Source organism: Lampetra planeri, chromosome 1 (assembly GCF_965212315.1).
Source record: "Lampetra planeri chromosome 1, kcLamPlan1.2.h2, whole genome shotgun sequence".
Lineage (NCBI taxonomy): Eukaryota > Metazoa > Chordata > Hyperoartia > Petromyzontiformes > Petromyzontidae > Lampetra > Lampetra planeri.
The window spans coordinates 536,973-564,145 of record NC_136107.1 but is presented as its reverse complement, the minus strand read 5'-3'; the positions used below and the strand labels follow the sequence as shown (position 1 = coordinate 564,145).

General features: G+C 52.8%; 1 protein-coding gene across 7 annotated transcripts in view; it reads left to right on the top strand.

The window, feature by feature from the left end:
* The first annotated feature begins 1,984 nt into the window (after nt 1-1,984).
* Nucleotides 1,985-27,173, top strand: part of LOC144720392 (V-type proton ATPase 116 kDa subunit a 1-like) — a 73,573-nt gene continuing 48,384 nt past the window's right edge. For 4 of the 7 annotated variants that reach the window (XM_078597578.1, XM_078597403.1, XM_078597263.1 and 1 more), the window contains exons 1-10: nt 1,985-2,076; nt 13,714-13,901; nt 14,519-14,597; nt 14,713-14,810; nt 14,964-15,092; nt 18,079-18,182; nt 21,525-21,651; nt 22,840-22,922; nt 24,899-24,992; nt 26,544-26,756. In XM_078597578.1, coding sequence (XP_078453704.1) covers nt 13,785-13,901; nt 14,519-14,597; nt 14,713-14,810; nt 14,964-15,092; nt 18,079-18,182; nt 21,525-21,651; nt 22,840-22,922; nt 24,899-24,992; nt 26,544-26,756 — 1,044 coding nt within the window. In that variant the 5' untranslated portion in view covers nt 1,985-2,076; nt 13,714-13,784. The remainder of the gene's footprint in view (nt 2,077-13,713; nt 13,902-14,518; nt 14,598-14,712; nt 14,811-14,963; nt 15,093-18,078; nt 18,183-21,524; nt 21,652-22,839; nt 22,923-24,898; nt 24,993-26,543; nt 26,757-27,173) is intronic. The other 3 variants (XM_078597663.1, XM_078597489.1, XM_078597318.1) reach the window with 1 other exon arrangement.

Below are 27,173 nucleotides of genomic sequence, written 5' to 3'. Positions count from 1 at the left end.
CCACCCCTCCTCCATTCCTCCATGCTTCGACTGCAAGAAGCCACGTGGTCAAGAGCCCTTGGGGCTCTGCGAGTGTCGTCGTCTTCCTGGTTGTGTGTTGGGTGAGACGCGTTGCAACACCGCGCCCCGTGAACGCAGCCGCGGTGGCGTAGCCATGGAGTGTGCAGGCGGTGCAACTGCACCGGAGCCGACGGCCTGGAGGGGTGGGGTAAGGGGGGTGGGGTAAGAGGGGGGGGGGGGGGAATTGGACACGTGGAGTGCGAGGGCGGTGGCAGCAGCAGCAGCAGCAGCGCGATCCCAGGAGGGGGATCAGGACTCGAGTCGCGGAGCGTTGTCGAGGTGTCTGTTGACGATGGCTGGAGGTGGTTGTCGTTGGCAAGAACACTGTGACCTTTAGCATGTGCACCTGTTGTTAGCCCCGCCCCCCCCCCCCAATACGTTCCATTCATTGGCTACCACACTCAGATAAGCTCCTCCCCCCCTTAACTTGTATTTAAGAACTTGTATCTTGAAATGTTTTGCCTCACTTGATACAGTAAATCTAGCTGTGACGGTCCCACCTGATGACGGAGACTTGTGTTGCCTCCGAAACGTCGTGATTTACTATTTTATATTATTTCTATTATTACTTTCATTAATAAAAAAAAATGTTTACCTACGTGACTTTACCGAAAAAACCTAAGAGTATGATGCGTTGCAGTCACGAAAGCTTCAAATCTAGAAGAAGACTGTGGACTCACTGGCAGTGTGTGAGAAATGTCTCATTAACCGCTGAATGCCACTGGCCCTGTCTGGCTGTGTTGATGCCACCTCATTGCGTCGTTGATACAGCGACGCTGCCCCATCCCTCCTCATCACTGCCACCACGACTCTTGCTTGCTCCCATTATGTCGGGATTGTGCCTGTCCTGTGGGTGATGATGATGAAGAGGGGTGCAAGCCATTGTCCATGTATAGTCCCAGTCACTTGAGGAACTCAGGACACAGGCCACCACACATCCCGGTGCCTCTTGAATGTCGTGGCCTGCGAGGGCTGCTTCCGTTGCTCGATCTCCTCCTGTGTGCGGTCGTAGCGATGGTGGGTTGTTTCCGGGCTTTTGAGAAGGACACCAGCGCGTGGGCGCGTGGGAAGCCACGACCTTCGCTCTGGTTGTTGGCGGTCTGTGCTCTGTCGGTTATCAGGGACCGAAGGTTCCAGTAGTGCGGTGCCCCCATCTTAGTCACCAGCTCTAGTGTAGCTATTTTGATACCCCTAAGAGATGTTGATTTTGTTGTTGTTGTGGCAGATGTCAGAATGTGGTTTTCAGGATTTGGCTCCAGGTTTTTTAATTGTGCTCCTGTTTCTTCGCTGGCCTGCCGAGGGCTCCAAGCTGGTCCCGCGAGGCGATGGCCGTGAGCGTTGGCCCACAGCGCGTGGCCCCCGGTCAGTGTCGGCTCTTTGGACGACGGCCTCGAATTGTTTCGCGAAGCCAGGAGGGGCATCTGCCAGGGCCACGCACTCTCACACGAAGCGTGCAGAGCCTCGCCTGCGAAGGCATTTCCCATCGCGCTGAGTGGAAACGTGCCCGCCTGTTCAGGTCCCATACTATACACGTCACGTGTCCACTGTTCAGGTCCCACACTACACGTCACGTGTCCTTCTCTCTGGCTTCGTCACCGTGTGAGTGGCTCCCCCGCACGTGGTGGCTGGTGAAGGTCACCACGTGACACAGCTGGTGATGGCCTGTGACGTCATCACCCCCCTCCCACCCAACACCAATACCCTGCCATTCGCCACGAAGCGACGATGACGTCACCACGGCGCCCTGTGCCAGGCTAGGTGCACTTCGAAGCCAAACTCCCTCCCCCCCACCCGGTTCGCGTCAAAAACAAAAATGCCGCAATGGCCCGGAGAGCGCGTGACGTCACCCATCGGGCTGCAGCGCCCGATGCGTGACGTCACCCCGCTGCAGCGCCCGATGCGTGACGTCACGCCGCATGAGATTATGACGTCGGCGCGCCGGGACGTGGGCCTCTGTTTCCGGATGGCGGAGTGAGCGAGAGCCGAGCGAGAAGCAGCAGCAGCAGCCCCCCCCAGGTAGCGCGCTCGCTCGCTGTGTTTGTTGTGTACACACGGAGCGGTGGCGGCAGCGGCAAGGCGGATCCGTCTAGTGCCGAGAGGGGAGAGTCATTGCCGCTGCTGCTGCTGCTGTTGTCGTTGTTGTTGTCGTGAGTGAGTGAAGCCGCCCCCACCCGGGGCGTTCGGGCGGGCCGCGCGGCCTACCGCGCAGGCTGCGGGGACCACGCAGACGCCGGCGGCAGCTGGCGCACTCGTGCACTGTCAGTGTGTACTGTCAGTGTGTACTGTCAGTGTGTACTGTCAGTGTGTACTGTCAGTGTGCACTGTCAGTGTGTACTGTGGCCGTGTACTGTGGCCGTGTACTGTCGGCGCCGTGTACTGTCTGCGCCGTGTACTGTCGGCGCCGTGTACTGTCGGCGCCGTGTACTGTCGGCGCCGTGTACTGCGGCCGTGTACTGTCGGCCGTGTACTGCGGCCGTGCACTGTCAGCGTGTACTGTCAGCCGTGTACTGCCGGCGTGTCGTGTCGCTGCTGTCGTGGGCACTGCTGTGTACTGTCGTGCTGTGTGCTGTCATTGAACCCTGTGGCACGACAGGCGTGTGTACTGCCAGATTGTACGGTGGTGTGTAGTGTAATGTCATGTACGTGTGACGTCATTCGTGCTGTCATCAGTGCTGCCTTGTGTTGGAGTGGGTACCGTCATTGTACTGTCGTCGTTGTGAACTGTGTGGTGTATGTACTGCCATTGCATCCTGTCCACCTACACATGCTACTGTCAGATTGTACTGTGTGTACTGCGTGTACTGCCAGTGTGTATTGTCATCTAACGTGTGATGTGATTAGTGCTGTCATCAGTAATACAGTATGTACTGTCATTACGTGGTGTAGCCTATACTCTCAGTGTGTCATATCGATGCTGTCATTCCTATTGTGTGTGATGGAGTTACTGTATTTAACATATTTTGACCACGTAGGTCGCGAAGCCTTCAATAGCTGTGCCGGAGGAATTTCCATCTGGTACAGATACAATGGGAGGCTGATCGATGCCCGGGTGCGATCAAGGGATGGCTCCCTATTAGTCAACCACGTTATGTATGCCGATGATCTGGTAATTGCTGCTCATTCAGAGGATGAGTTGGAGGCGCTGCTGCTGAAACTGGAGCGTGCCACTAAGAGGTGGGGCCTTACCATCAGCCCCACCAAAACTAAGCACCTGCCTGGGTATTTGGTACCATCGGACACTCCACCCCCACAACTCCCAATTGGTGATGGGGCAGTTGTGGAGAGAGTGGAGAGTTTCCCACACTTTGGCAGTGTGCTCATGACCGGCTCCGGTTTAACAGCAGAGGTCTCACTCCGAATCAGTTGAGCAGCAATATCTTTTCATCGGTTGCGTAACGCTGTGTGGAAGCTACCTGGTCTGTCGCTCCGCACGAAGCTTCAGGTCTTCTCGGCCATGGTCATTCCCTCCCTTCTCTACGCTTGCGAAACGGAACATCTTCGCCGGTTAGAAACATTTAGGCTGGCCTGCCTACGATCCATCCTGGGTTTAACCAGGCTGGATTGTGTGAGGAGCTCACAAATCCTTGAAAGATGTGGACAAAGTCCCATGGGTGAGCTCCTCCAGCAGGCAAGGCTGTGTTGGCTGGGTCATGTAACCCGCATGCCCAGCCACCGCATGCCTAAACAGCTTTTGTTCGGCCGGATCGAGGGGGCTAAACGGGCGCGGGACGGGCTAGAGAAGAGATGGAGTGATGTGATACAGAAGGACGTGGAGCTGAGTGGACTTGCCGATGACTGGTACCAGCGGTGTCAAGATCGGCCTCTGTGGAGGAGGCTCGTGAAGGACGCTACTTGGCAGTTGGAGGCAGTCGCCCTCCAACAACAACGGAGGGCGGAGGAGCGACGCTCACAACAACGAGCGGAGCGCCGGGTGGCTAAAGCACAGCAAGTTGGCACAGTAGGGGGCACAGGTGGTGCATCAGCCAGTCATCTCAGTCAGTCGACCCGCGGCACCTGGGTCTGCCCCGTGACCTGCCAGTGGGCGTTCGATAATTCACGTGGCCTCAAGGTGCACATAGCCTGGCACAAGAGTCGTGATGACATCATCGCCATCTAGTGGTGAATGGAGGTTGTTGTTGTTACTGTATGCTGTCACTCTACTGTCAGTGTACTGTCATTAGTAGAGCATAATATCCACAATTAAGTTTTTTTTTGGATTAGATCCCGTAAATATAAATGTGTCGTTAAACCCGCCACCACCCGACACGGCCAATTATTCATGGTTTGTCGCGTAAACAGAATGTGCCAACTCGTGTTATCACTTCAGCACATCGGTGTGTTGGCGAGTCGTGAACCCACAATTGATCAGTATCACAGTGTGGTTTTGTAGTCATCCTGTAATTATCGCACAGCATTGCCTTGAATGTACAGTACTGTCATGTGCCCTGTATGTATGTTGAACTTATTTCAACATTTATGTGGAGACTCTCATCCAGCATTGGATTGACACAAGGGCTCTCCATGTACATGCTGTGTTTAAGGCATTGGAGACAACACGTGTCTCAAACAAGACGGAATCAAGAAACAATACAAAAAGATGGTAAAAAATTAGGCTAAAGTAATGTTTTGTTGGATTGAATCGCATCCCTGATTTACTAGCTATCACCGTGTCAAGGTCACACGACAGAATAATTCCCCTGGCACATGTGGGTATATATAAGAGATCTGCCGTCTGAAACGTGAGCCTCAGTTTCCAAGCGAATTGAGTCTCTCCCCGATATCTTTAGCAACTCGTATGATGAGTATTGCTCACGCAGCGACCACGCGTCACGCCGCATGAACCACGAGGAGGACATTGCCATTATGATAATGTATTTCTTGCTTTAAGTTTGAAATGTATTTAATTTTGCGTGCGGTGTGTTCACCGCAAGTCCACGAGACGTGGCAACGACTTGGGGGGGATGGGGAAAGAACATCATCCAATAGCGGCTGATGATGGGATTTTTAAAAATGAAATTACGGAATGGTTCTGTTCTACAGAGGTTCAATGTTCTGTTAACTACTGCTCGCTGATTTGAAATTCCGTACGGACACGTCAAATATTTATTTCTACGATTTTCTCCAGGAGAAAAATCGTTACAATCAGAATGGACATCGCTTGTAATTGCAATCTCCATTGCAAATGCCAGCTCAGTATTTTGTGATCCATGACGTAATTGAGCAATGTAACTGCTGTTCATTCTCATCAAAGCCTGTGTGCTGTGCGGAACATTATTTTATTGTGACTTTACATGAACATTTCGTTGTGGCAAGTCGTGACGAATGCCACGGCAAAGTCGGATTCACCAGCAGTACTGATTGCACCATGTGAAGGTATTTTACTGGTAGAAACCTCCTGCTTACACCAGCCCACGGGATTATTGTGTCCGTCCGTCGTGCATCCAAAAATGGGAGGGGTGGGGCTGGGTGGAGAAGGGAGGGTGGGGAGGGGCTGGGTGGGGAGGGGCTGGGTGGGGAAGGGCTGGGTGGGGAGGGGATGGTGGGGAGGGGATGGTGGGGAGGGGATGGTGGGGAGGGGATGGTGGGGAGGGGATGGTGGGGAGGGGATGGTGGGGAGGGGATGGTGGGGAGGGGCTGGGTGGAGCTGGGTGGGGTGTGGAAGGGGTGGGGCTGGGTGGGGAGGGGCTGGTCACCCCGTGGTGCCCTTATAAAACTCAACGTTTAACCTACTCACGCCGGCTTGTGCCTGCCCTCACAGTCGGCCATATTTGCGGAATACACCACGCCGCCGTTGACCCTGGCCATTGACCGAGCAACCCAGCGTTCCTACCAGCTCTCTCTGCAGGAATGTGTTTGCTAGGGCATCCCTGATGCAGTTCTGTGCCTAGTCCAGCCCTCTCAGGACATTTTACTTGCTCAGGGAAAGCTCTTCTAGCGCGCGTGTGATTAGGAAAACTCTTCAGACTTAATGCCGCTGAAAGACTTTTAATGCCGAATTACGAACTGGCCGTCTGATCCGTTCGCACGCAGGAAAAAGCGGCTCTGCACGCGCGCGTCGCGACGCGCCGTTTCATTTCCTGCATTTCAACACGAGCCATTTGGTGCCCTCCGTGGCACAGCATCTCGCGGCCACTTGGGAGCCAACTGCCGCGATTATTACGCGGATTCTTCTTTTCGAGGTTCGGAGAAAACCTGTCGACCAACCGTTGGGGCCCACCACGGTTGCCGCAATTGATAAAATATCATCTTGCTGGCAAGGGCCTTCCGTGGCAAGCCTCGGAAACAAGATGCGGTGCTGCCGATGCCACGGAGCGAGGCGTTGTTAGCGTGGTGGGGAATCTGCTGTGTTTGCGGTCTCGCTATGGTCACCGTCTTTCAGCACGACATGTGACCGTGCGGCTCTTGTGGGATTTTTCCATTGAACCCCGTGGGCGTGCGTGTGCGTGTGTTTTTGAACCCCGTGCGCGTGCGTGTGTTTTTGAACCCCGTGCGCGTGCGTGTGTTTTTGAACCCCGTGCGCGTGCGTGTGTTTTTGAACCCCGTGCGCGTGCGTGTGTTTTTGAACCCCGTGTGTGTGCGTGTGTTTTTGAACTCCGTGCGTGTGCGTGTGTTTTTGAACCCCGTGCGCGTGCGTGTGTTTTTGAACCCCGTGCGCGTGCGTGTGTTTTTGAACCCCGTGTGTGTGCGTGTGTTTTTGAACCCCGTGCGCGTGCGTGTGTTTTTGAACCCCGTGTGTGTGCGTGTGTTTTTGAACCCCGTGCGCGTGCGTGTGTTTTTGAACCCCGTGTGTGTGCGTGTGTTTTTGAACCCCGTGTGTGTGCGTGTGTTTTTGAACTCCGTGTGTGTGCGTGTGTTTTTGAACCCCGTGCGCGTGCGTGTGTTTTTGAACCCCGTGTGTGTGCGTGTGTTTTTGAACCCCGTGTGCGTGCGTGTGTTTTTGAACCCCGTGCGTGTGCGTGTGTTTTTGAACCCCGTGTGTGTGCGTGTGTTTTTGAACCCCGTGTGTGTGCGTGTGTTTTTGAACCCCGTGTGTGTGCGTGTGTTTTTGAACCCCGTGCGTGTGCGTGTGTTTTTGAACCCCGTGCGTGTGCGTGTGTTTTTGAACCCCGTGTGTGTGCGTGTGTTTTTGAACCCCGTGCGCGTGCGTGTGTTTTTGAACCCCGTGTGTGTGCGTGTGTTTTTGAACCCCGTGCGTGTGCGTGTGTTTTTGAACCCCGTGTGTGTGCGTGTGTTTTTGAACCCCGTGTGTGTGCGTGTGTTTTTGAACCCCGTGCGCGTGCGTGTGTTTTTGAACCCCGTGTGCGTGCGTGTGTTTTTGAACCCCGTGTGCGTGCGTGTGTTTTTGAACCCCGTGTGTGTGCGTGTGTTTTTGAACCCCGTGTGCGTGCGTGTGTTTTTGAACCCCGTGTGCGTGCGTGTGTTTTTGAACCCCGTGCGTGTGCGTGTGTTTTTGAACCCCGTGCGTGTGCGTGTGTTTTTGAACCCCGTGTGCGTGCGTGTGTTTTTGAACCCCGTGTGCGTGCGTGTGTTTTTGAACCCCGTGTGCGTGCGTGTGTTTTTGAACCCCGTGTGTGTGCGTGTGTTTTTGAACCCCGTGTGTGTGCGTGTGTTTTTGAACCCCGTGTGTGTGCGTGTGTTTTTGAACCCCGTGTGTGTGCGTGTGTTTTTGAACCCCGTGTGCGTGCGTGTGTTTTTGAACCCCGTGTGCGTGCGTGTGTTTTTGAACCCCGTGTGTGTGCGTGTGTTTTTGAACCCCGTGTGTGTGCGTGTGTTTTTGAACTCCGTGTGTGTGCGTGTGTTTTTGAACCCCGTGTGTGTGCGTGTGTTTTTGAACCCCGTGTGTGTGCGTGTGTTTTTGAACCCCGTGTGTGTGCGTGTGTTTTTGAACCCCGTGTGTGTGCGTGTGTTTTTGAACTCCGTGTGTGTGCGTGTGTTTTTGAACTCCGTGTGTGTGCGTGTGTTTTTGAACTCCGTGTGTGTGCGTGTGTTTTTGAACTCCGTGTGTGTGCGTGTGTTTTTGAACTCCGTGTGTGTGCGTGTGTTTTTGAACTCCGTGTGTGTGCGTGTGTTTTTGAACTCCGTGTGTGTGCGTGTGTTTTTGAACCCCGTGTGTGTGCGTGTGTTTTTGAACTCCGTGTGTGTGCGTGTGTTTTTGAACTCCGTGTGTGTGCGTGTGTTTTTGAACTCCGTGTGTGTGCGTGTGTTTTTGAACTCCGTGTGTGTGCGTGTGTTTTTGAACTCCGTGTGTGTGCGTGTGTTTTTGAACTCCGTGTGTGTGCGTGTGTTTTTGAACTCCGTGTGTGTGCGTGTGTTTTTGAACCCCGTGTGTGTGCGTGTGTTTTTGAACTCCGTGTGTGTGCGTGTGTTTTTGAACCCCGTGTGTGTGCGTGTGTTTTTGAACCCCGTGTGTGTGCGTGTGGTTGTTGTTAACGAGCGGTGGTGCAGCGGCTAGCGCCACGCTACGCTACGAACCCGGCGACCCGGATTCGATTCCCGCTCACGGCCAACGCTAGTGACGATTATCTGAACTGGTCCTGCACCTCTGCTAGGTCGACTCGGCCTCAAATGAGTACAGTACCTGGTACGGTGTGTAAACATCGCCACTGGGGAGACAAAGGCGGCCGGGTGTGGTGTTGGCCACCCACCCCCTCGCGTGCCGTGCCGGCCTTCAGAGGTGCTGCTCCTCGCTAACAGCACTTGCCCCGACAGTCTGTTAAGGCTACACGGGATGCTGCTGCACCTGGTGAACGTCTGTCACACCCGGTACCTAGGCCGAGCGTTGCTAATCGGAGGCGCATCCAACAACGGTGACCCCCCCTCCCCGCCGCAAACGCGTCGCCTCGCAGAAGCATTTGCACCGGACTGTAACGCGAAATCGTGACGAGCCCCGGATAAACCCGCCATCTTAAGCCGTTGAGGAGGGGGTAGCCGCTCGCGTTTGTCACAGTCACAATTTAAATGAAGGGACAAGCACAGATGCAAGGTGTGCTACTTCATCGCGGTGCTTGGCACAAACAAAAAAACACGTGAACATTGATGGACGCGTGAAACGCCGGGGCAGTCGGGCAGCCGACTTGGCACGTGACGATGCAGTGTCTCTGGTGGCTGCGTGAAGGCTGACCACCGCCGCCGCCGCTGCTGCTGCTGCAAGCGGAATTCGTCTCGGAAAAAGGATCGCGGTGTGGAGAGATTCTCTGGCAACAAAAAAAACCGGCGCGGCCTTTTTGGTCCGATCACGCTCACAGGTGATCATATTTGTTTAGGGCTGGGCAGGCAAATTAAAGCGAGCCTCGCCTGCCTGCGGTCAGGATATTTGATTGGTTTAAGAAGATTAAAACCCTCTGTGTTCCTTGTCCACTCAACACAAGGGCACCGGCATTTCATTTTTGGATTACATGCGGTACTCTTATGGAAAAAAATATTTTTTAAATCTAATACTTGTATCATTGTAAAATAAGCAGCGTGTAATGCTCTATGATATCAGGCTTATGTTGACTAAAAGCAAAGGAGAAAGTCCCTCCACTTGCAATTGGCGGTGCTTGTATGTGATGTCACCGGTTAGGTTAATGTGTCACTGGTCAGGGCGACGAGTCACTGGTTAGGGTGACGTGTCACTGGTTTGGGTGACGTGTCACCGGTTAGGGTGACGTGTCACCGGTTAGGGTGACGTGTCACCGGTTAGGGTGACGTGTCACTGGTTTGGGTGACGTGTCACTGGTTTGGGTGACGTGTCACCGGTTAGGGTGACGTGTCACCGGTTAGGGTGACGTGTCACCGGTTAGGGCGACACTGGTTTGGGTGATGAGTCACTGGTCAGGGTGATGTGTCACTGGTCAGGGTGACACTGGTCAGGGTAACGTGTCACTGGTCAGGGTGATGTGTCACTGGTCAGGGTGACGTGTCACTGGTCAGGGTGATGTGTCACTGGTCAGGGTGATGAGTCACTGGTCAGGGTGACGTGTCACTGGTCAGGGTGATGTGTCACTGGTCAGGGTGATGTGTCACTGGTCAGGGTGATATGTCACTGGTCAGGGTGATGAGTCACTGGTCAGGGTGATGTGTCACTGGTCAGGGTAACGTATCACTGGTCAGGGTGATGTGTCACTGGTCAAGGTGACGTGTCACTGGTCAGGGTAACGTGTCACTGGTCAGGGTGATGTGTCACTGGTCAGGGTGATGTGTCACTGGTCAGGGTGATGTGTCACTGGCCAGGGTAACGTGTCACTGGTCAGGGTGACGTGTCACTGGTCAGGGTGACGTGTCACTGGTCAGGGTGACGTGTCACTGGTCAGGGTGACGTGTCACTGGTCAGGGTGACGTGTCACTGGTCAGGGTGACGTGTCACTGGTCAGGGTGATGTGTCACTGGTCAGGGTGACGTGTCACTGGTCAGGGTGATGTGTCACTGGTCAGGTTGACACTGGTCAGGGTAACGTGTCACTGGTCAGGGTGATGTGTCACTGGTCAGGGTGATGTGTCACTGGTCAGGGTGATGTGTCACTGGTCAGGGTGATGTGTCACTGGTCAGGTTGACACTGGTTAGGGTGACGTGTCACTGGTTTGGGTGATGTGTCACTGGTTAGGGTGACGTGTCACCGGTTAGGGTGACACTGGTTTGGGTGACGAGTCACTGGTTAGGTTCACGTCTTCCCAGCAAGCTTAGGCAAGCAGTAAACGACGTTGCCCATCAGCTGTGCATATGCACCAACAGGAACATGCGATAATGTGAGGTGCATTTGCACTTACTGTTTACACAGTGCAGGGTGCAAGACACTACGTAGTTAACGAAGCACACGCTGCTAAAGCGTGCACAGAGAGACTGACGCTGTGAAACATGCTCGTAGATGCTGCGGTGACACCGTGTGTGTGTGTAGGTCGAAGACCATTTTACAAATCTCACCTCCGGGTGTGTTCGCTGAATCACTGCGTGTGGCTCTGGCGAGCTCACGAGGGAAATAATCGTTTGTTCCCTCGTGACTCAGAATGCAAAATGTTTCCGACCACTTTTGGTGGCGTTACAATGCCGATGCTTCTTCACTCGACTGGCTGGACCTGTACATCTGGCGCTCTGCGTCTGTTGCTACTTTACCAATCGCCTGCGACTCGGAGCTCCTGACGCTCGCTCAGTGCTGTCAGTAGAAGTGTCACCGTGAGAGTACGCGTTGTGCAGCGGCGCGTATCTATTCGTTGGTCATTGATAATTTTGTCGTGGAACATTGCGAATGTTGTTAGGTACGCTGGGTTATTACATCATCTTAACCGAAAGAACCAAATAATAATTCCTGCAGTCACGAAAGTTCTAAAATTAAGATTATTACATCATCGGCCTATTAAAACGTGAACCCACGTGGGACAACATTGAAACAACACTTACTCCCTATCATGTTCGATCTGTGCCTGCCAGAGAAGGTGGCTGGCTCGGAGATTCGTTTGTAGAATGCAGAATTATGAGACGGCGACATGTGCAGCTAAGCGTAAAGCATGCCTTGATGTGGGTATCCACAAGATATTGCCATTCCACGGTGTTCTGCATCGTTGCAGTCCATTGAATCTCTGCGTTTTGAACAAACGTCATCGTTTTGTGTCTGCGTGCGCACGCGCCTTTGGCCGCCATTCTGTCGCCAGTCTTGTCCACCTGGCATCATCCCTTCTTGCGGCAAACTCTTCTGCCGAAGCCTGCGCACCATTCTGATCGGCCATTGCGACGTTTGATTTGTGCGTCTTTCCCGATCCGTTTGTCCGTGTTCGCATCTCTGAGAGGAATTTTGAGCGTGCATTTCTCCACGCATTTTTGTGAGCATTTTTTTCTCTTCAGATTTCGTTCAATTTTCTTCGAGTATCCACGTTTTCGCTGCGTGTTTAATATCCACCGTTGTCCACTGACTGCAAAGTGCATTCGTCAGCCGCGTTGGTGCTGTTCGTAGTCATGTCCAGATTCCCAAAGGGACCCCTCTTGGAAGCCTCTTTGTTTCATTATTAACTCTTAAACCTGCCGCCTCCAACGTTTGCGCTCGCAATATACATTCTCTGTGTTTTTGTTGTGACCATGGAACATTATCTTTTATTTACTTCGGTGCAATGGGTTGCATATTATGTCGTTCTGCTCCCATATTTATTTTGAGTCAGGATTTGCAGCCTTACATAATCTTTTCCTGTAGATCACTTCCATTGGTTGATACAGCGACTTGTATGCACACGTCAGATGGCTTCTACTTAATTCCTTGAAATTTACACCTTCATTTGTCGGTATAATTTAGTGAATATAGTTTGGAATATTGTGCTGATTACCCTTGATGAGAGCATAGTAAATGCCCTTGGGTGACTCGAATTACCATTTCGGTTTTGCTGCTCTTTCCTCGGTAAATGGGTTCGATAATTTCATTGCACCGAAGAGCGTACACATGATTGACTCACGCCTTAGCAGCACGACAAGCGGCAGAGCTCCTTGGTCACACGGAATGACGCAGGGTCGTACAGAATTATCGGCACGGTTTCGCGATGTCAAAAATGGTGATGCTGTGCAAAGGGCCTGTCCCTGGTAATAGGAATGTAGACGCTGCCCGTCGAGATGGATACCACCACGGCGCTCCGAGCGCGGAGACATTTTAACTCGTGGGCGATTGCAGCCGGTGCGTGAAGTGTTAAGGGGCTTGTTGTGTCAATGTGGAGCGTGAAGAGGGAATTTTTTTTTTAACATTCCTAACCGAGGTGGGATTATGTTTTCAAGGTTGGCCTGCTTGGAGGACGTTTACTTTCTGCCAGGAAGTGTGCACAGTGTTGATTGAAAGCGGGGGCTGTTCATTACGGAACGGCGCTGGCTGCTGTTGACGCTCGTCTGGGCTATGTCCGAGGATGTGTTTCTGTTTTGATTTAAAGCTTTCGTGACTGCAGGGATTCATCTTCTTGGTTCTTTCGGTAAAGTCACGTAGAAGGGAAGTAATAAAATAATAAAAATATAACATAATAAAATTATTCTACGTGACTTTACCGAAAGAACCAGGAAGATGTGTTTCTGGTGTCGCTGCGTACAGTGGGGTTGGCTATTACGCTATGGCAGCATCGGGCCCCAAGCCTTCTCGCCAAATAGCGTGGGTTGTGTTATTATACCGTAATGGTACGGATTTCCATTTTAGCCCGTAGCGTGTACACGTAAGAAATTAAAATGTTAGAAGTGTTCGATTTTCAACACGTTGTAGCGAATATGACAAAGATGTGTTTTTGTTCACGAAATTATACCCTAATGCAGCCTGTTTTTTAAGTGGAATTTTAATCAACTCTTACGTGTTTTCAGAATTTATTAAAAATGTGAGTTATTTAGTTTTGCACGCCGTCCTCGGGATATTAATGCTAATGAATTATAAAGAGGTGAGTTTGTGTAAGACGCACGATTAAATTAATCATCGGGCTCCTCTTATGCATTCCGTACTACGCAGGCGGGTCGTGCAAGTGCACTGTGCGGGCTTCAGTCCCCAGAAAACCATAAATATTTTATTAGGCATGATAAAGGATGGAATGTAATAATGTCTACAATGTCGGTCTGCGCTGGAGTGTCCTCTGCAGCCAGAGCCAGTCCAGAGAGTGGTTTTACATTTGTCAGGAAACAGACCTCGGCCCGGCGGCACTTGTCGTTCACGAACCTCCCTTCTAATTGCAGGACACTCCGTGGAGACGTCTCGAGCGTGCGTGCGTGGCTGTTTCCGGGGGCCCTGACACAGAACCGCCACCATGGGCGAGCTTTTCCGCAGCGATGAAATGACCTTGGCTCAGCTGTTCCTGCAGTCTGAGGCCGCCTACTGCTGCGTGAGCGAGCTGGGGGAGCTGGGCATGGTGCAGTTCCGTGACGTGAGTACACCGGTTGGCGCACGGGGGGGGGGGGGGGGGGACCGCTTCGCGTTGCCGGAGTGCCACGTTTGTGATGGCAGAGATCCCCAGTTGTGCCTCCGATTCACGGTGCAATGTCTCAAGATCAAGATGCCGTCATGGCCCAAGCCGTTGATGCCACCACCACCTCGTCAACGCTCTCTAAACTCGGCCAGATCCTGCAGCTGTTGAACAGTCGCCACCCGACCCGGAGAATCTGGCCGAACATGATTCCACATTTGTTTCCAAGGTCTTTGGTCGCTGGACTCACAGTGCCCCATCCTGCAGATGTCCACCCACCCAGTGCAGCCGTTTTTTCTCCAGCACTCGCCTGCCATGTGCATCGCCTTTCCTTGTCTTGTCACAACATTCCCTGCATGTCTCAGCCACCCTTGCTCTGGATGGGGTATGAACCACTTCACTTTGAATGTTTCCCCAGATAAATCACGTATCTGAACTCAAAATTCGATTGTCACGAGCACAGACGAAAATGTCTTTTGTGTCATCACATTGAGCTTGTATGAGTCCGTTACACTCCTGCTATCTGGCTACAGAGTGTCCCCTGGATTGGTTTTCACAAACTTTTCTCATTTCTGCAGCTGAACCCGGACGTCAACGTCTTCCAGCGCAAGTTTGTCAACGAAGTGCGGCGATGCGAGGAGATGGAGCGGAAACTCAGTGAGCCTGATCGCCACGCTGCACCGCATCTCCCCGTCGTTCAGTCTGCTCGTAGATGGCTCTGGTGTTCGGAACTCGTGCGCGCTTGCCCGATTGCGCCTGTTTGCTTCGCCAGGATTTGTTGAGAAGGAGATCAAGCGGGCAGACATCCAGATCATGGACAATGGCGAAAACCCCGAGGTGCCGTTTCCCAGGGACATGATCGACCTGGAGGTGAGCGTCTTTGTGTTCGACGTCATCTCGGAGAGCTCTGTGTGGTCATTTTTTAGTTTTTAACCGATAGCAAAATTAATCTCAGGGTCCCCACCTGCTGCTGTTGCTTTATTGTGGTGTGAGCCTCAACAACCCTCGCGTATCCGTGCACAGGCCACCTTTGAGAAACTGGAGAATGAGCTGAAGGAGGTGAACACGAACCAGGAGGCTCTTAAGCGCAACTTTCTGGAGCTGTCGGAGCTCAAGCACATCCTGGACAAAACTCAGCAATTCTTCGAGGAGGTGAGACACGGCTGCGCCTTTATATTCTATTCACATCTCACCTTTGCCTGACAGTTTTGACCGACCGATTTTGCGATGGATCGTCGTCGCGGCGGTGCAGATTATTGCCGCTCCGCCACCAGCACCACCACCCGCTCCCACGCGCTTTTATCCGAGGTATCGATTGTCCCCCCCCCCCGCACCTCTGATTAGCACGGTTAGCTACGTGCGGCGCGAAAGAAGTTCAATGTACATACATCCGCGCCGCTCGTTTTCACGGCGGGCGGAATGGCCCGTCTGTCGCCGGGTAAGAACGGAACGTGAATGCATCTGTGTTATTGTTTTAATTAAATTAGGCACGGGTGATTAACGCTCTTGTTGGGAGAGAATTCATCAGCAATTATCAAATAAAATATGGGTAAACTATTTTGGACCTTTCTTGGGCCAAGCGGAGGCTGACGGAGTGGCCCCCAGTGCGCCGTTTCAGTAACGCGCAGCCCACTCGGCAAATCACACGGTGGGGGGGGGGTGGGGGGTGGGGGGGTACTTTTATAATTTGCGGTAGGCAGCGTGGGATGTTCTAAATTACACCAGTCATTACACTGATTAGAGCGCATGTACCCTCCTGCTCTATTATGGCAGGGGATGGATGGATGGAACACTTGGGCAAGCTCCGTGTCCTGCATTACACGAATAAACAATTACAGTGGATTGCCGCGTGGAATTATCGCTCCCACGGTGTCGTATATATTGCAAACGGCTATTGTTGAAAATGTCTTGAGATCTCTTTTGTTTGATTAATGCTATCTCCCCCTCCCTTTCCCAAACAAGCCCTCGTCGGGATGGAAAGCTCGGCGCTTTCATGAGAATGATTCGCCGAAGGCAGCTAAGAGTGAATGTCGCGTGCGAGCCTTTCCTTTTCCCTTTCCCAAAGAAATCGGAGCCTGTGTCAACACCGTAAAATATTCTCACCGGCGGAGCACCTATTAGCTTTTAACACCCGCTATTGTACCGTTGGGCAGAGTACCATCCAATTTAAACACACGTGTGGGTACATCTGGTTCTGCTAATATTAGTTAAGTGAGGAAAACGAGGCTTAGACCCAAGAGGCCAAATACGTTGTAAATAGACGTCGCCAGGCTTGTGGACGAGAGAGAGGGGGGGAGAGAGAGAGAGACGCGACGGCGGATGTCGTTGCCGTTCAGCAACGCCACCCCGCTCGCACGTCTGGGGGGGAATTCAATGGCAGGGTCCCCTACAACAACGAGAGAGCAAGGGCCTTCATTATTCCACGGCGTGTGTGGGCTTCTGAGAGCTATCGTGCAGCACGCTCGTATGAGTTATCGATTTTATATTATCTCGTGTTTGGGCAGGTGACTGGAGCGAAGATTACAGGCATCGAAGCAGGAAATAGAGATGCGCTCAAAATTAATGCCCGTATTACTTCTGCTGTTGTTCTCAAACGCAATTGTGACTTGCCAATAGAAAAAAAATCTCAAAGTTTTGTGTAATTGATACAAAAAAATTGTAGTTCCTTATTTGAAAAAAATATGGCTTTGCAGTGTTTCTCAGCACTAAAATGTATTGCAAATATTGCCAGTGTGGTCATGTGCCAGCTTGATTTTGGTCAACTCCCATGTTAGGCTGTGGCGGTTTAATTTGCAACATTGGAGTGTTCTGCCCACTTCCGCTATCACGGTTCCATTCAGGTTGAGAGTGCATGGCTCGGGTTAGCTTTGAAGCCTTTCACGATTTCACCCAAACTACGGCAAGGTTCCACCTTGGTCCAGACTCCCTAGGACAAGGTGCCCGATGTCCCCAAAGCTGGGTACAGGCCCTGGCTGTTTATTTATTAATTTGTTAATTAAAATATTGGGCTATGGTTAATCCGGGCTTTCGATTGACACACACTTTTCAAACGTAACGACCCATATGCAAACATTTTACATCTGTAACTTCTACAAGTATGCATTCATAAAAGGAATATCGCACTCAGCCAAATATATATATAGCGGTGGTGCACACCGCCACTTGATGTTGAATATATTCTAGTTGTCACAGTTGGAAATGCTGTGCCAGTGTTTTAATTAAAGGTGTCAATAAGGTGAGACTGGTGGCATCATATCTTAGCGTGTCGATCAGATCGTGCAGCTTAGCGTCTGACCGTTTCGGCTGTTTGGATTGGTACTCTTTAAAAAGGCCCTGGTAGTGCCCCCGTAGGCCCACTGCGTGCCTCCTGTGCGTACACTCGAACCTCTTGCTGTGGCAGAGGCTCCGATGGTTGTGGAAGGCTCGAGGAATGGCTCGCGACTGGAGGAGCATGCAGGACCCAGCTACACCCTGGCACGCGGCCTCCAAGCCTTACACTTGCATGCAGTAGTAAAGCCTGGACATTTGTTTATTATTTTCACGTTGATTAATGATCGTTATTGGAAATAAATCTAATTGTTAATGGTTAAAAATCACATTCTGTAATGCACTGTCCCAATGGGCCACTTCCAATAATTAAGAAACATTTTTTAAGATGTGAATAATTGCTCTCGATACTTCAAGGAAAGCGCATTTTAATAAAATGTAGAGAAAAGAGCGTTATCGTCAATGCAATTGTAACGCATGTATAAACACAAAATCGATGTTTATTTTTCACTTGCCGTAATAATCTTTTTACGACCAAATAAATTATTTTGACGTTTACGTAAAAATCTTTAAATGGACCACACTGCCGTTCATTTTCGTAATTTGTACCCTCCGCGTGTAAACATCTGTTCCATGGAAGAGAATCGAGACCCTTTGCTGTCGCGGCCGTGTGTACGGCTCCCCGAGTGAAGGTGGGCGTAGCCCATCGTCACCGCGGGTCGATAGGTCACCGTGCCGCGGGCCGGGTCTCCCTGGGCCCTGCACGCTGCTAATGGCGTGGTTGTGGTGGCGTCGCTCCCCCCCCTTGCCTCCCCCTCCCTCCCTTCCTCCCGCCCGCCCCACCCCCTCCCGTCGCCGATTGTTAATTCAGGTTGAATTGCGTCACCACCAGATGGCAGATCCAGAGCTGTTGGAGGAGTCGGCCACTCTCCTGGATCCCAGCGAGATCGGCCGCGGTGCGCCACTGCGCCTTGGGTGAGCCCCCCCCCACGCGCGCCTCTCCGTGGCCGCCCTCTCCGGCTCTTTGGCCCCGAGCCCTCGTCACGCAGAGGAGGTTTCCGTAACGGTGCCTTGACGCAGAATCTCAGCCCAGCGAACCGTGCGTTGAATTACCCCTCTTCCGCTGGCACGTTCCGACCACGCCAACGCGGTTCCGTCACGACACGGGTGATTTTTCACTGGCTGTTTGCCAAACCGAGCCAGGACCAAAGATGAAGTTGGCCTCACAAGACATTGAATCTGGCTCGTGGCCAAGAAGGGCGAGGTTAATTAGCACGATTGGCTACGTACGGTGTGAAAGAAGTTCTACATACACACACACACAGATGCCACCCACTTCTCGTAATTTTCTGCTGGGACCATGTGATTGATTGTTATGTGAGCGGCGACATTGTGCGGCGTGGGTTGATGACCGTGCAGACCCACGGTGGGGGGGGGGCAAGGGAGGGGGAGGGAGGGGGAGGGAGGGGGAGGGCGGGGGAGGGGAGGGGGAGGGAGGGCGGGGTAGGGGGAGGGAGGCCAGGGCAGGCGGGTGCCTGGACCGGGAAGGCCTCGTGTGGCGCTCAACGTAGTCAGTCAGCGCGACGTGATGGTATCCACGGCGGGTGAGTGGGGGGATGTGGCCAACCTGCCAGGTAGTGACAACCAGGGGTGCCGATAGCTAGGCAGATGTTTTTTTGCGTTACATTAAATAACGGTCGATGCATATCAAGCAGTATTTACGGTTTATCATTTATCGGCTTATGCTCTGGAAGGTGTAATCGAGCTCGCATCCAGCGTGCTAACCACAGCCCCGCGGTGGCTCCCTTTGTTGCACGTGGGAGTGTTGAGAGCTTGGAGGAGGCGGTGTTGGAAGCTTGCTGTTTTTCCCTCTTCAGGATGAAAGCAAATCTGGCAATGCGTCCGGTGCCGCCATGTTGCCACTCCCCCGTGAACAATGGCGTTCTGGCGCGCGGCTAAACAGCGACGACGCTCTCCCTACGTGCGGCATTCACAACCGCCGTTTTGCGGAGATGCAAATCCCACCACGAGTTTATCTCCAAAGGAGTTAATTTGCATTTTAGCAATTGGCCATTTGATAACATTTGCACTTCGCTTTCCGCACGACAGCCCAGCCGTCCGATTTGCATACCGCTGTGGGCCCTGCATAAGGGACTTGCCCCCATCTCTGCCCCTACACATCACTGAATGATCAATCGGAATCCCGATATGTTCTGTAAAAATACGTGCGGCCATTTGGCAATTTTGATTCGAAGCTTTCGTGACTGCAGGAATCCGTACGTCTGTCATCGGGTGGGAAAGCAGCATGACGGACGCTTATGTTGCGCCCGAAACGTCGTGATTTATTTCATTTTATACCTCCGTGACTTTACCGAAGGAACCAAAGGGCATTTGGCAATTGTTTGCTTATCATCGCTGCCATCTTGGCTCACATTTACGCTCTCCTGGGTTTGCATTCACCTTGGCGTTAAGTTCGCAAATGCGCGTCGTGTTTCACACTCGGCAGGTGCATTGCCCCGATGTGTCTCGCGAATTATCGTTGGTGCACGACTGTGTTTTGACAATGCGGAGTCCCACCGAGCGCGTGAGATGTATTTATAATTCCGTTGCAGCGCACCTGCTGGCAGCCAGCTCTGCAGCTCGCTCATGGACACGTTACTCACCACCACTTTCATGTCACCCGCGACTATGTTGCATTTGCTCCTCTCATTATAGGTCGGAGCAGCTTTAAGCGAGTTTTATTCCGCTAACATTGCCATTTCCACTCTGCAATCTGGCCGAGTGGTTCAGCAGTAGAGTGGGTGGCTTGCAGTGGGAAAGTCACGAGTTCAAACCCTGGTTGGTGGTTGACTCAGCCCATCATCCCACCAGGGTGGATAAAATCGTACCACTTTGTGGATGAGTCAATAGTGGTTATCCTATGAATAGACTGTCCGCCACCATATGATTGTAATTTCCACCACCGGTTTGGCCGTAAACATGCGATGCTCATTGGAGCAGGAAATCACTTTTTGACAATCTGCACACATTCCGTAATAACCGTCGAGGCAGGGGTCACTGTTAATCCTGTGCTGGCACAATGGGCCGTTACGAGGAGAGGCTTGATTTACTGAATAATCCTTCGGAGTAATGGAACCTTGCTTAGTTAACGCTGACAACTTTTACGTACCGTACTGGGCAACATGCAGCTTCGTGATGCGCTGGGAATAATCTGTGGAGAGCGGTCTATTGTTACAATTGAGTGTTGCACACCGCTGCCGCAGACCGCTCCACATTTAGCCGCCGCCGCCGTTCCTGTTGTGTGTCGTTAATAGGCGCGATGTGTCGTAAGAAGCAACGTTAATTTTAGCGACGTCCGTTGTGGGCACACGAATATATAACTGTGTGTGTGGTGGAGGGTTGCGACACATTTATACTTAATATTTTTATTTAAAGCTTTCGTGACTGCAGGGATTCATATTCTTGGTTCTTTCGGTAAAGTCACGTAGAAGGGAAATAATAAAATATTTTTGTATTACTTTATTTTTTCCCTTCTACGTGACTTTACCGAAAGAACCAAGAATATACATTTATACTTACGCGATCTAACCCAAAAACATTTATTATTTATAATACTGGTTGCGAAGGCCTACGTGTTGAACTGTGTGTGTGTGTGTTGCACATCAACACGCTGCCTCCTCTTAGTGCAGACCCGGGCAGCTGGTGGCCCAGGCCGGGGGCCCGCGTTGGGCCGCCCTCGTGGCGTGCCTGACGCAGGCCCAGGCCGTGTGTCCGCACGGACACGTCGGTGCTTGTCGGGCAGTCCCCTTTACTTGGCCCATGGGGACGCCACGAAGCAACTGCGGCTCTCTTGCAAGAGTGACCCTGGGTTACAATGGAACGGATTTGAGTGCACAGTATTTTAAAAGCATTTCAATGTAACAAATGTAAGCTAACTTCAACAGCAATTTTGTGTATAAGGCCAAATAAAAAGGTGATTTGCACTTAAAAAAAGATCAATATGAAATGAATGCATATTAATTAATGGAAAGGCAAGCGACTAGATTAAGCAAATAGAGGTCATGGAAAAATTGTAATTCACCCTGCTGCACGCCCTTGCAAATGAGATGTTGCACCTCAAGGGATTTTGCAGGTGAAATATCTAAATGCGAGCAAAACAAAAAAAACAAAGCGTAAAATACGACTAACCGTAAATAGCCGCGCAACATTCAAGCGAGGCACGGTCGACGAGAACGTTTGCACGGCTGCCTTGGAGTGAAAAAACGCCGGTGTCGCCGCTGCCTGGCCGTGCTGCTGCTGCTGCGCCTGCTTGCGTAGGTTCGTGGCAGGCGTGATCAACCGGGAGCGCATCCCCACCTTCGAGAGGATGCTGTGGCGCGTGTGCCGTGGCAACGTGTTCCTGCGTCAGACCGACATCGACAGTCCCCTGGAGGACCCCTCCACGGTGCCCACGCCGCACGCGGCCCCCCCCCCCCCCCCCCCCGGCTTCACCGCCATGCCGACACCACGGCCGCTGTTTGAGGATTCTCACCGTCCCCGCGGTGGGCGCGTGAAGCGCCGTGTTCGGGGCGACGAAGCGGCAGCCGCGTCCGTGTTGGGAGGAAGCCGCTCATCTGGCGTTGCGCTTCGCGCTGCCGCGGTTGTTTTTAACAGAGACCTCTCTTCATGGCAGCTCATTGTTTCGCGTGATAATTCTGACAATTATTAAAAATGTTATTTTTTTAAAGGGTCATATTTGTGACATTGCATGCAGAGCTTTGTATTGTAATCGTAGTCATCACCCATGATTGCAGTCATCGCGAATCATCATCATCGTGCTGTTTAATTACAACCTCGTCGTTACCCATGGACTGTGTGAATTCACACATGAGCCCCGATCACTTTCGAGAAGTTATTGCCCAAGGTCGTTACAAAAAAGGTTGTGCAAGCAAGACGTTGATGCATCATCCTTCCTGGCATTCCAGGGAGTTGATCAACTGAACAAGCTTGTGCTCGCCAATTTATTACATTAAGTGCCATCTAGTTTAATCCATTACGAAAGCCATCGCCTTATGTCGTCCTGACATTTCACCGCATGCAATTTCATGCAGACAGAAGCGGTCCTCAAAAGATCTTTGCCGCTCGCTCCCTTCCCCCCGTTTCCCGGCCAGTCCTCGTGTATCGCTATTGATGTATTGAATTAGACACCGGTATTGCCATGCTTCAACTTGAGCCCTGTGAACAAAGTGGCAACGATGACGATTTGCTAAAAATATTGCACATGTTTGGCATAAGCACCGCATGGCAAAAATAAGTTACAACGCGTCGTAGAATTTGGTCGGCTGCTCACAGCACCTTAGCATTGATTTATTCCTGTGCATTTGTAGCAACGGCATAAATATACGGCCATTGGAAAAACACAACGCGTATATATATTCAGAAGTTGCGTGGGCTGCCTTGAAAGAGCTATTGTCCAAACATGAGTATCGCGTTTGTTTCGCCGCTTGTACGGTGCCGTTTAGTGATAACGATGGCAATTTCAGTAAATCGCGGCGCTTTGTTTCCTCCACCGAGGCATGCAGCCGCGCGCTCAGATAAAATTGTGCTGATGCCGCGGCGCTCCCTAAATCGTGCCGCGCGCTGTTTCCACCAGGGAGACCAGGTCCACAAGTCCGTCTTCATCATCTTTTTCCAAGGTGACCAGTTAAAGCACCGCGTGAAGAAGATCTGCGAAGGGTGAGCCCTCGCTCGCGCGTCGACGACCGCCGGCAAGGTCGTGGCCTCTGGGAACCGTCCGCCGAGTTGCCTCCTTCCCCCAGCTCAATAGGGACGGACCAACGCCGACATTTGCACGCGGCGACGAATCCCACTGGGGGTGGAGCGGCGGCAGCGGCGCAGTGGCTAGAGCCTTGCGCGACGAGCTTGTGCCGCCTGAGTTTAATTCCCCGCCACGGCTAACATCGCTGGCCGCCAAGTCCACACCGCCCCCCACCCCTGCCCCACCGCCCCCGTTCACCAGCCCCCACCAACCGGCGTGGTGGTGAAGTAGTATGGTCAAATTGGCACCCGTGACCCGTACGGTGAGGGGAGGCCCGCACACCGCAGGGGATTGACGAGAGCCTCTACCTCATCGTTACTTTTATTTTATACGGCAGCACGCGTCCATCTGGGCTGTGTGCCACTCTGTTTAGAGGACGCGACTCATTATTGGAGGTTTATGAGTTAAAATCCTCGTGTTGGGTTGACTCGGCTAGTAATCGTTCCGAGGGTCAATAAAATGAGATCCTTATTTGTGGGAAGTCGACATTGATCGCCCCTTGGATGGACCGGTTCTCCCCATGGGGATGTGTAATATCCACCGCGGATTTGAATAATACTCGTAACGTATCTACGCAATCACACGCCTTGCCACGAGCAATTTGACACTCGTGCAATCGTTTAATTTCGCGTGCAACCGCTGAAGGTGAGCGCACGGCTCGGGGTCTCGCAGGCTGGCAAAAAAAATCCATGCCTTTACCTGGAATTCAGCGGTTTCAAATAATGCTGATGACGTGCATTGCGCTAAGAGCCAACGTTGCAGCATTGGAAGGGCACAGCCCGCGATCTTTCAGCAGCATTTTTACTCGTTTTGACAGAATTTATACCCAATGCAGTGAAGCGTTTCCAAAATAGAACGTCGCCCTTCGCTTCCCAACGCACACTTGGGCCACTCTCATTCGTCGGTGGCATCAACTCGGCGTAACGCCGGAATACGTCCGTGCTCAACACACACGTTCGCGTGCGTGCATGCGGCGCACAATCCATTAGCATCGCGGTACAGAATTCATGTAAACCCCCCCCCGCTACTGCCGCGTCACCGCCGCCCCACAAAACATTCAAGCGGCCGGCCGCTGCTGCTCGCTGAGCTTCCCACAATCCAGCGGCAGGGCGGGGAACCCCCCTGCTCCGCCCCGCCCCGCTCTGCCCCGCCCTGCCCTGCCCAGCCCCACCCCACCCTGCCCTGCCCAGCCCCACCCCACCTTGCCCTGCCCAGCCTCACCCCACCCCTCCCTGCCCAGCCCCACCCCACCCTGCCCAGCCCAGCCCCACCCCGCCCTGCCCAGCCCCACCCTGCCCAGCCCCACCCCGCCTTGCCCTACCCTGCCCTGCCCTGCCCAGCCCCACCCTGCCCAGACCCACCCCGCCCTGCCCCAGCCTGCCCTGCCCAGCCCAGCCCCACCCTGCCCTGCTTCACCCCACCCTGCCCAGCCCCACCCCACCCTGCCCAGCCCAGCCCCACCCCGCCCTGCCCAGCCCCACCCTGCCCAGCCCCACCCCGCCTTGCCCTACCCTGCCCTGCCCAGCCCCACCCTACCCTGCCCAGCTCAGCCCCACCCCGCCCCCCCCTGCCCCACCCCGCCCTGCCCAGCCCAGCCCCACCCCACCCTGCCCCACCCCGCCCCCCCCTGCCCCACCCCACCCTGCCCAGCCCCACCCTACCCTGCCCAGCTCAGCCCCACCCCGCCCTGCCCCACCCTGCCCTGCTTCACCCCACCCTGCCCAGCCCCACCCCACCCTGCCCAGCCCAGCCCCACCCCGCCCCCCCTGCCCAACCCCGCCCTGCCCCACCCAGCCCTGCCCCACCCAGCCCAGCCCCACCCCGCCCAGCCCAACCCTGCCCAGTGTAGAATGCCTGCCGGCTGGGTAAGAGGCCTGCGCTGTGTTGTTTGCAGATTCCGTGCGACGCTTTACCCATGCCCAGAGACGCCTCTGGAGAGGAAGGAAATGGAGGCGGGAGTCAATAACCGTATCGATGACCTACAGACGGTACTAAGCTCTGCCACTTTAAATCCATACTCGCACCTCGTGTAGACAACTCACGTTGTGAGTGTGCGGCTCGTGGGGCTGTAAACCTCTGATGTGCGCGCGTGTTGTGTTGGTGACTTGGGATTGAACTAGTGGAACTTCGCTTCGTTCCAAAGAAATGCTGTGCGTGGCACGATAATTAAATCATGACACTAAGGCTATTATTAGGTTAAGCATCTGTGCAGCAATCTGCTAAGTGTCCTTGACGTCTGTTTTTTGCATCATTAGTGGGAATTAAAGTGGAAAATTACCATTCACATTGCGGGTTTTAAGTGCCAAAGGAAGCTGTGCTTCATGGCAAGACTTGGATCCCTCTACAGTCGGTTGCGCCTCACAGCAAGACCACCCGTCCTGGCCGCGGCACTCAGGCGTGTGGTCGTGAGCACACATCGCCAAGCCTGTACAGCTTGCATTACACGGGGAGGCGTGTCAAACAGAGAGGACCCTTGCCTGTAAACATCTGGCCGTTCACCGGCTTTGATTGAAACAGATCCTGCCTCTGCAGGCGAGACGATGAATGTTGAAACCGGTCCACAGTTTAGTTTGTGTCGAGCCGATGAAAAGCTGAACAGCTGAAAACAAAGTAACTCTCCCAAAAGGTCGCGTGGCGGATGATGGGATGTGCAGCAAAAACAAGGTACTTGGATTTTTCACGTGGACGGACGGATGTGCGAAGGATTAGTTGCACAGAAGCATGCAGAGAGCATGTAGTGGGGGGGGAGGATAAAGTTGTGTAAGCATTGCATAAATATGAAGGATGATGGTGCGTGAGATTAATGGAGAGTGAAAAGTGAAGTGATTTGAATTCAGAGAAGACTCGTAAGCGGTCGCTCATGTATCTTCTGCACAGGCAGCTGGACAAGCCCCTCTTGGGTGTACAATGACTTGACACTGCTCACGTTTCATTGTCGAATTAATGTTGAGTTAACCTCAAACTGAACTCCAAATAATCATTGAGGATTATAATTAAGAATATAGACGAGCAGCCAAAATGTCTCCTTCGTAATTGCTAAATTGTGTTTGGTGTTACTGCATTGGCAGTGGTGCACAAGCACAATGCACAAAACCACTGCGGCGACGTTCCAGGCCACGGCCCTATTTCAGAGGCCACAGAGGTTGAGTGCTTTCTCAGCACGTTTACAAATCCTATCATCGGCATTGATTTGGTGCACGCAAAACTCTGGACTGTTTTCAGCACACAGTGTCTCATCAGCAGTCAGGCTTTCTTGAATCATGTCGGTGAACTGCCAGATCTTCATACGCAAGGACTCTCTCTATCTAAGATATGTGTCCTCTGTTGTACAAAAGACGATACAATACATAGCACAATGTAGTCATTAGCATCGTTGCAGAGAAAATAAATAACAAACGCGTGAATAATATACGTCATCGCATTCGTGTTTTCTGTCCGCAGTTTGTAAAAGTGTAAAAATTACGCCGAGAAAATAAATAAATAAATTTAAACTTGACCGAGAGGCGCCGCTGTACCCAGTTGTCTTTGTGCCTCTCCAGGTGCTCAACCAGACGGACGACCACCGTCAGCGCGTGCTGGCCTCGGCCGCACAGAACATCCGCATCTGGTCCATCAGGGTGCGCAAGATGAAGGCCATCTACCACACGCTCAACCTGTGCAACATCGACGTCACGCAGAAGTGCCTCATCGCCGAGGTGTGGTGTCCCGTCGGGGACCTGGACTCCATCCAGTTCGCCCTGCGCAGGGGGACGGTACGTCCGGCTCGGCACGCGCGCCCGTGAACCCCCCCCCCCCCCCCACGCTGCGGCTCGCTCTGCATGCTCACCAGAGGCCCTGTTGGTATTCACCGGGGTGGTGATGGACTCCGGCAGCCGGAAGGTCGCAAGTTCAAATCGTGGTTTGGAGGTTGACTCGGCCCATCATCCCTCCCGGGTCGATAAAATAAGTCTCCACAGTACTTGTACTGGTGGATAAGCTCGCCCCCGTCATGGGAATGAGGAATTTTCACCGCTGGCTCAGGGCTGTAAATGGGAGATGAGCACTGAGGCACAATTTTAGGTCCGCGACCACTTCGGCGCAACCCGGCACTTTGGAATCTCGAGTTGAGACCGGAATGACTGACGGGCGACTTCCATTACGTCGGTAGTCACGCGGTGACGGTGATGAAA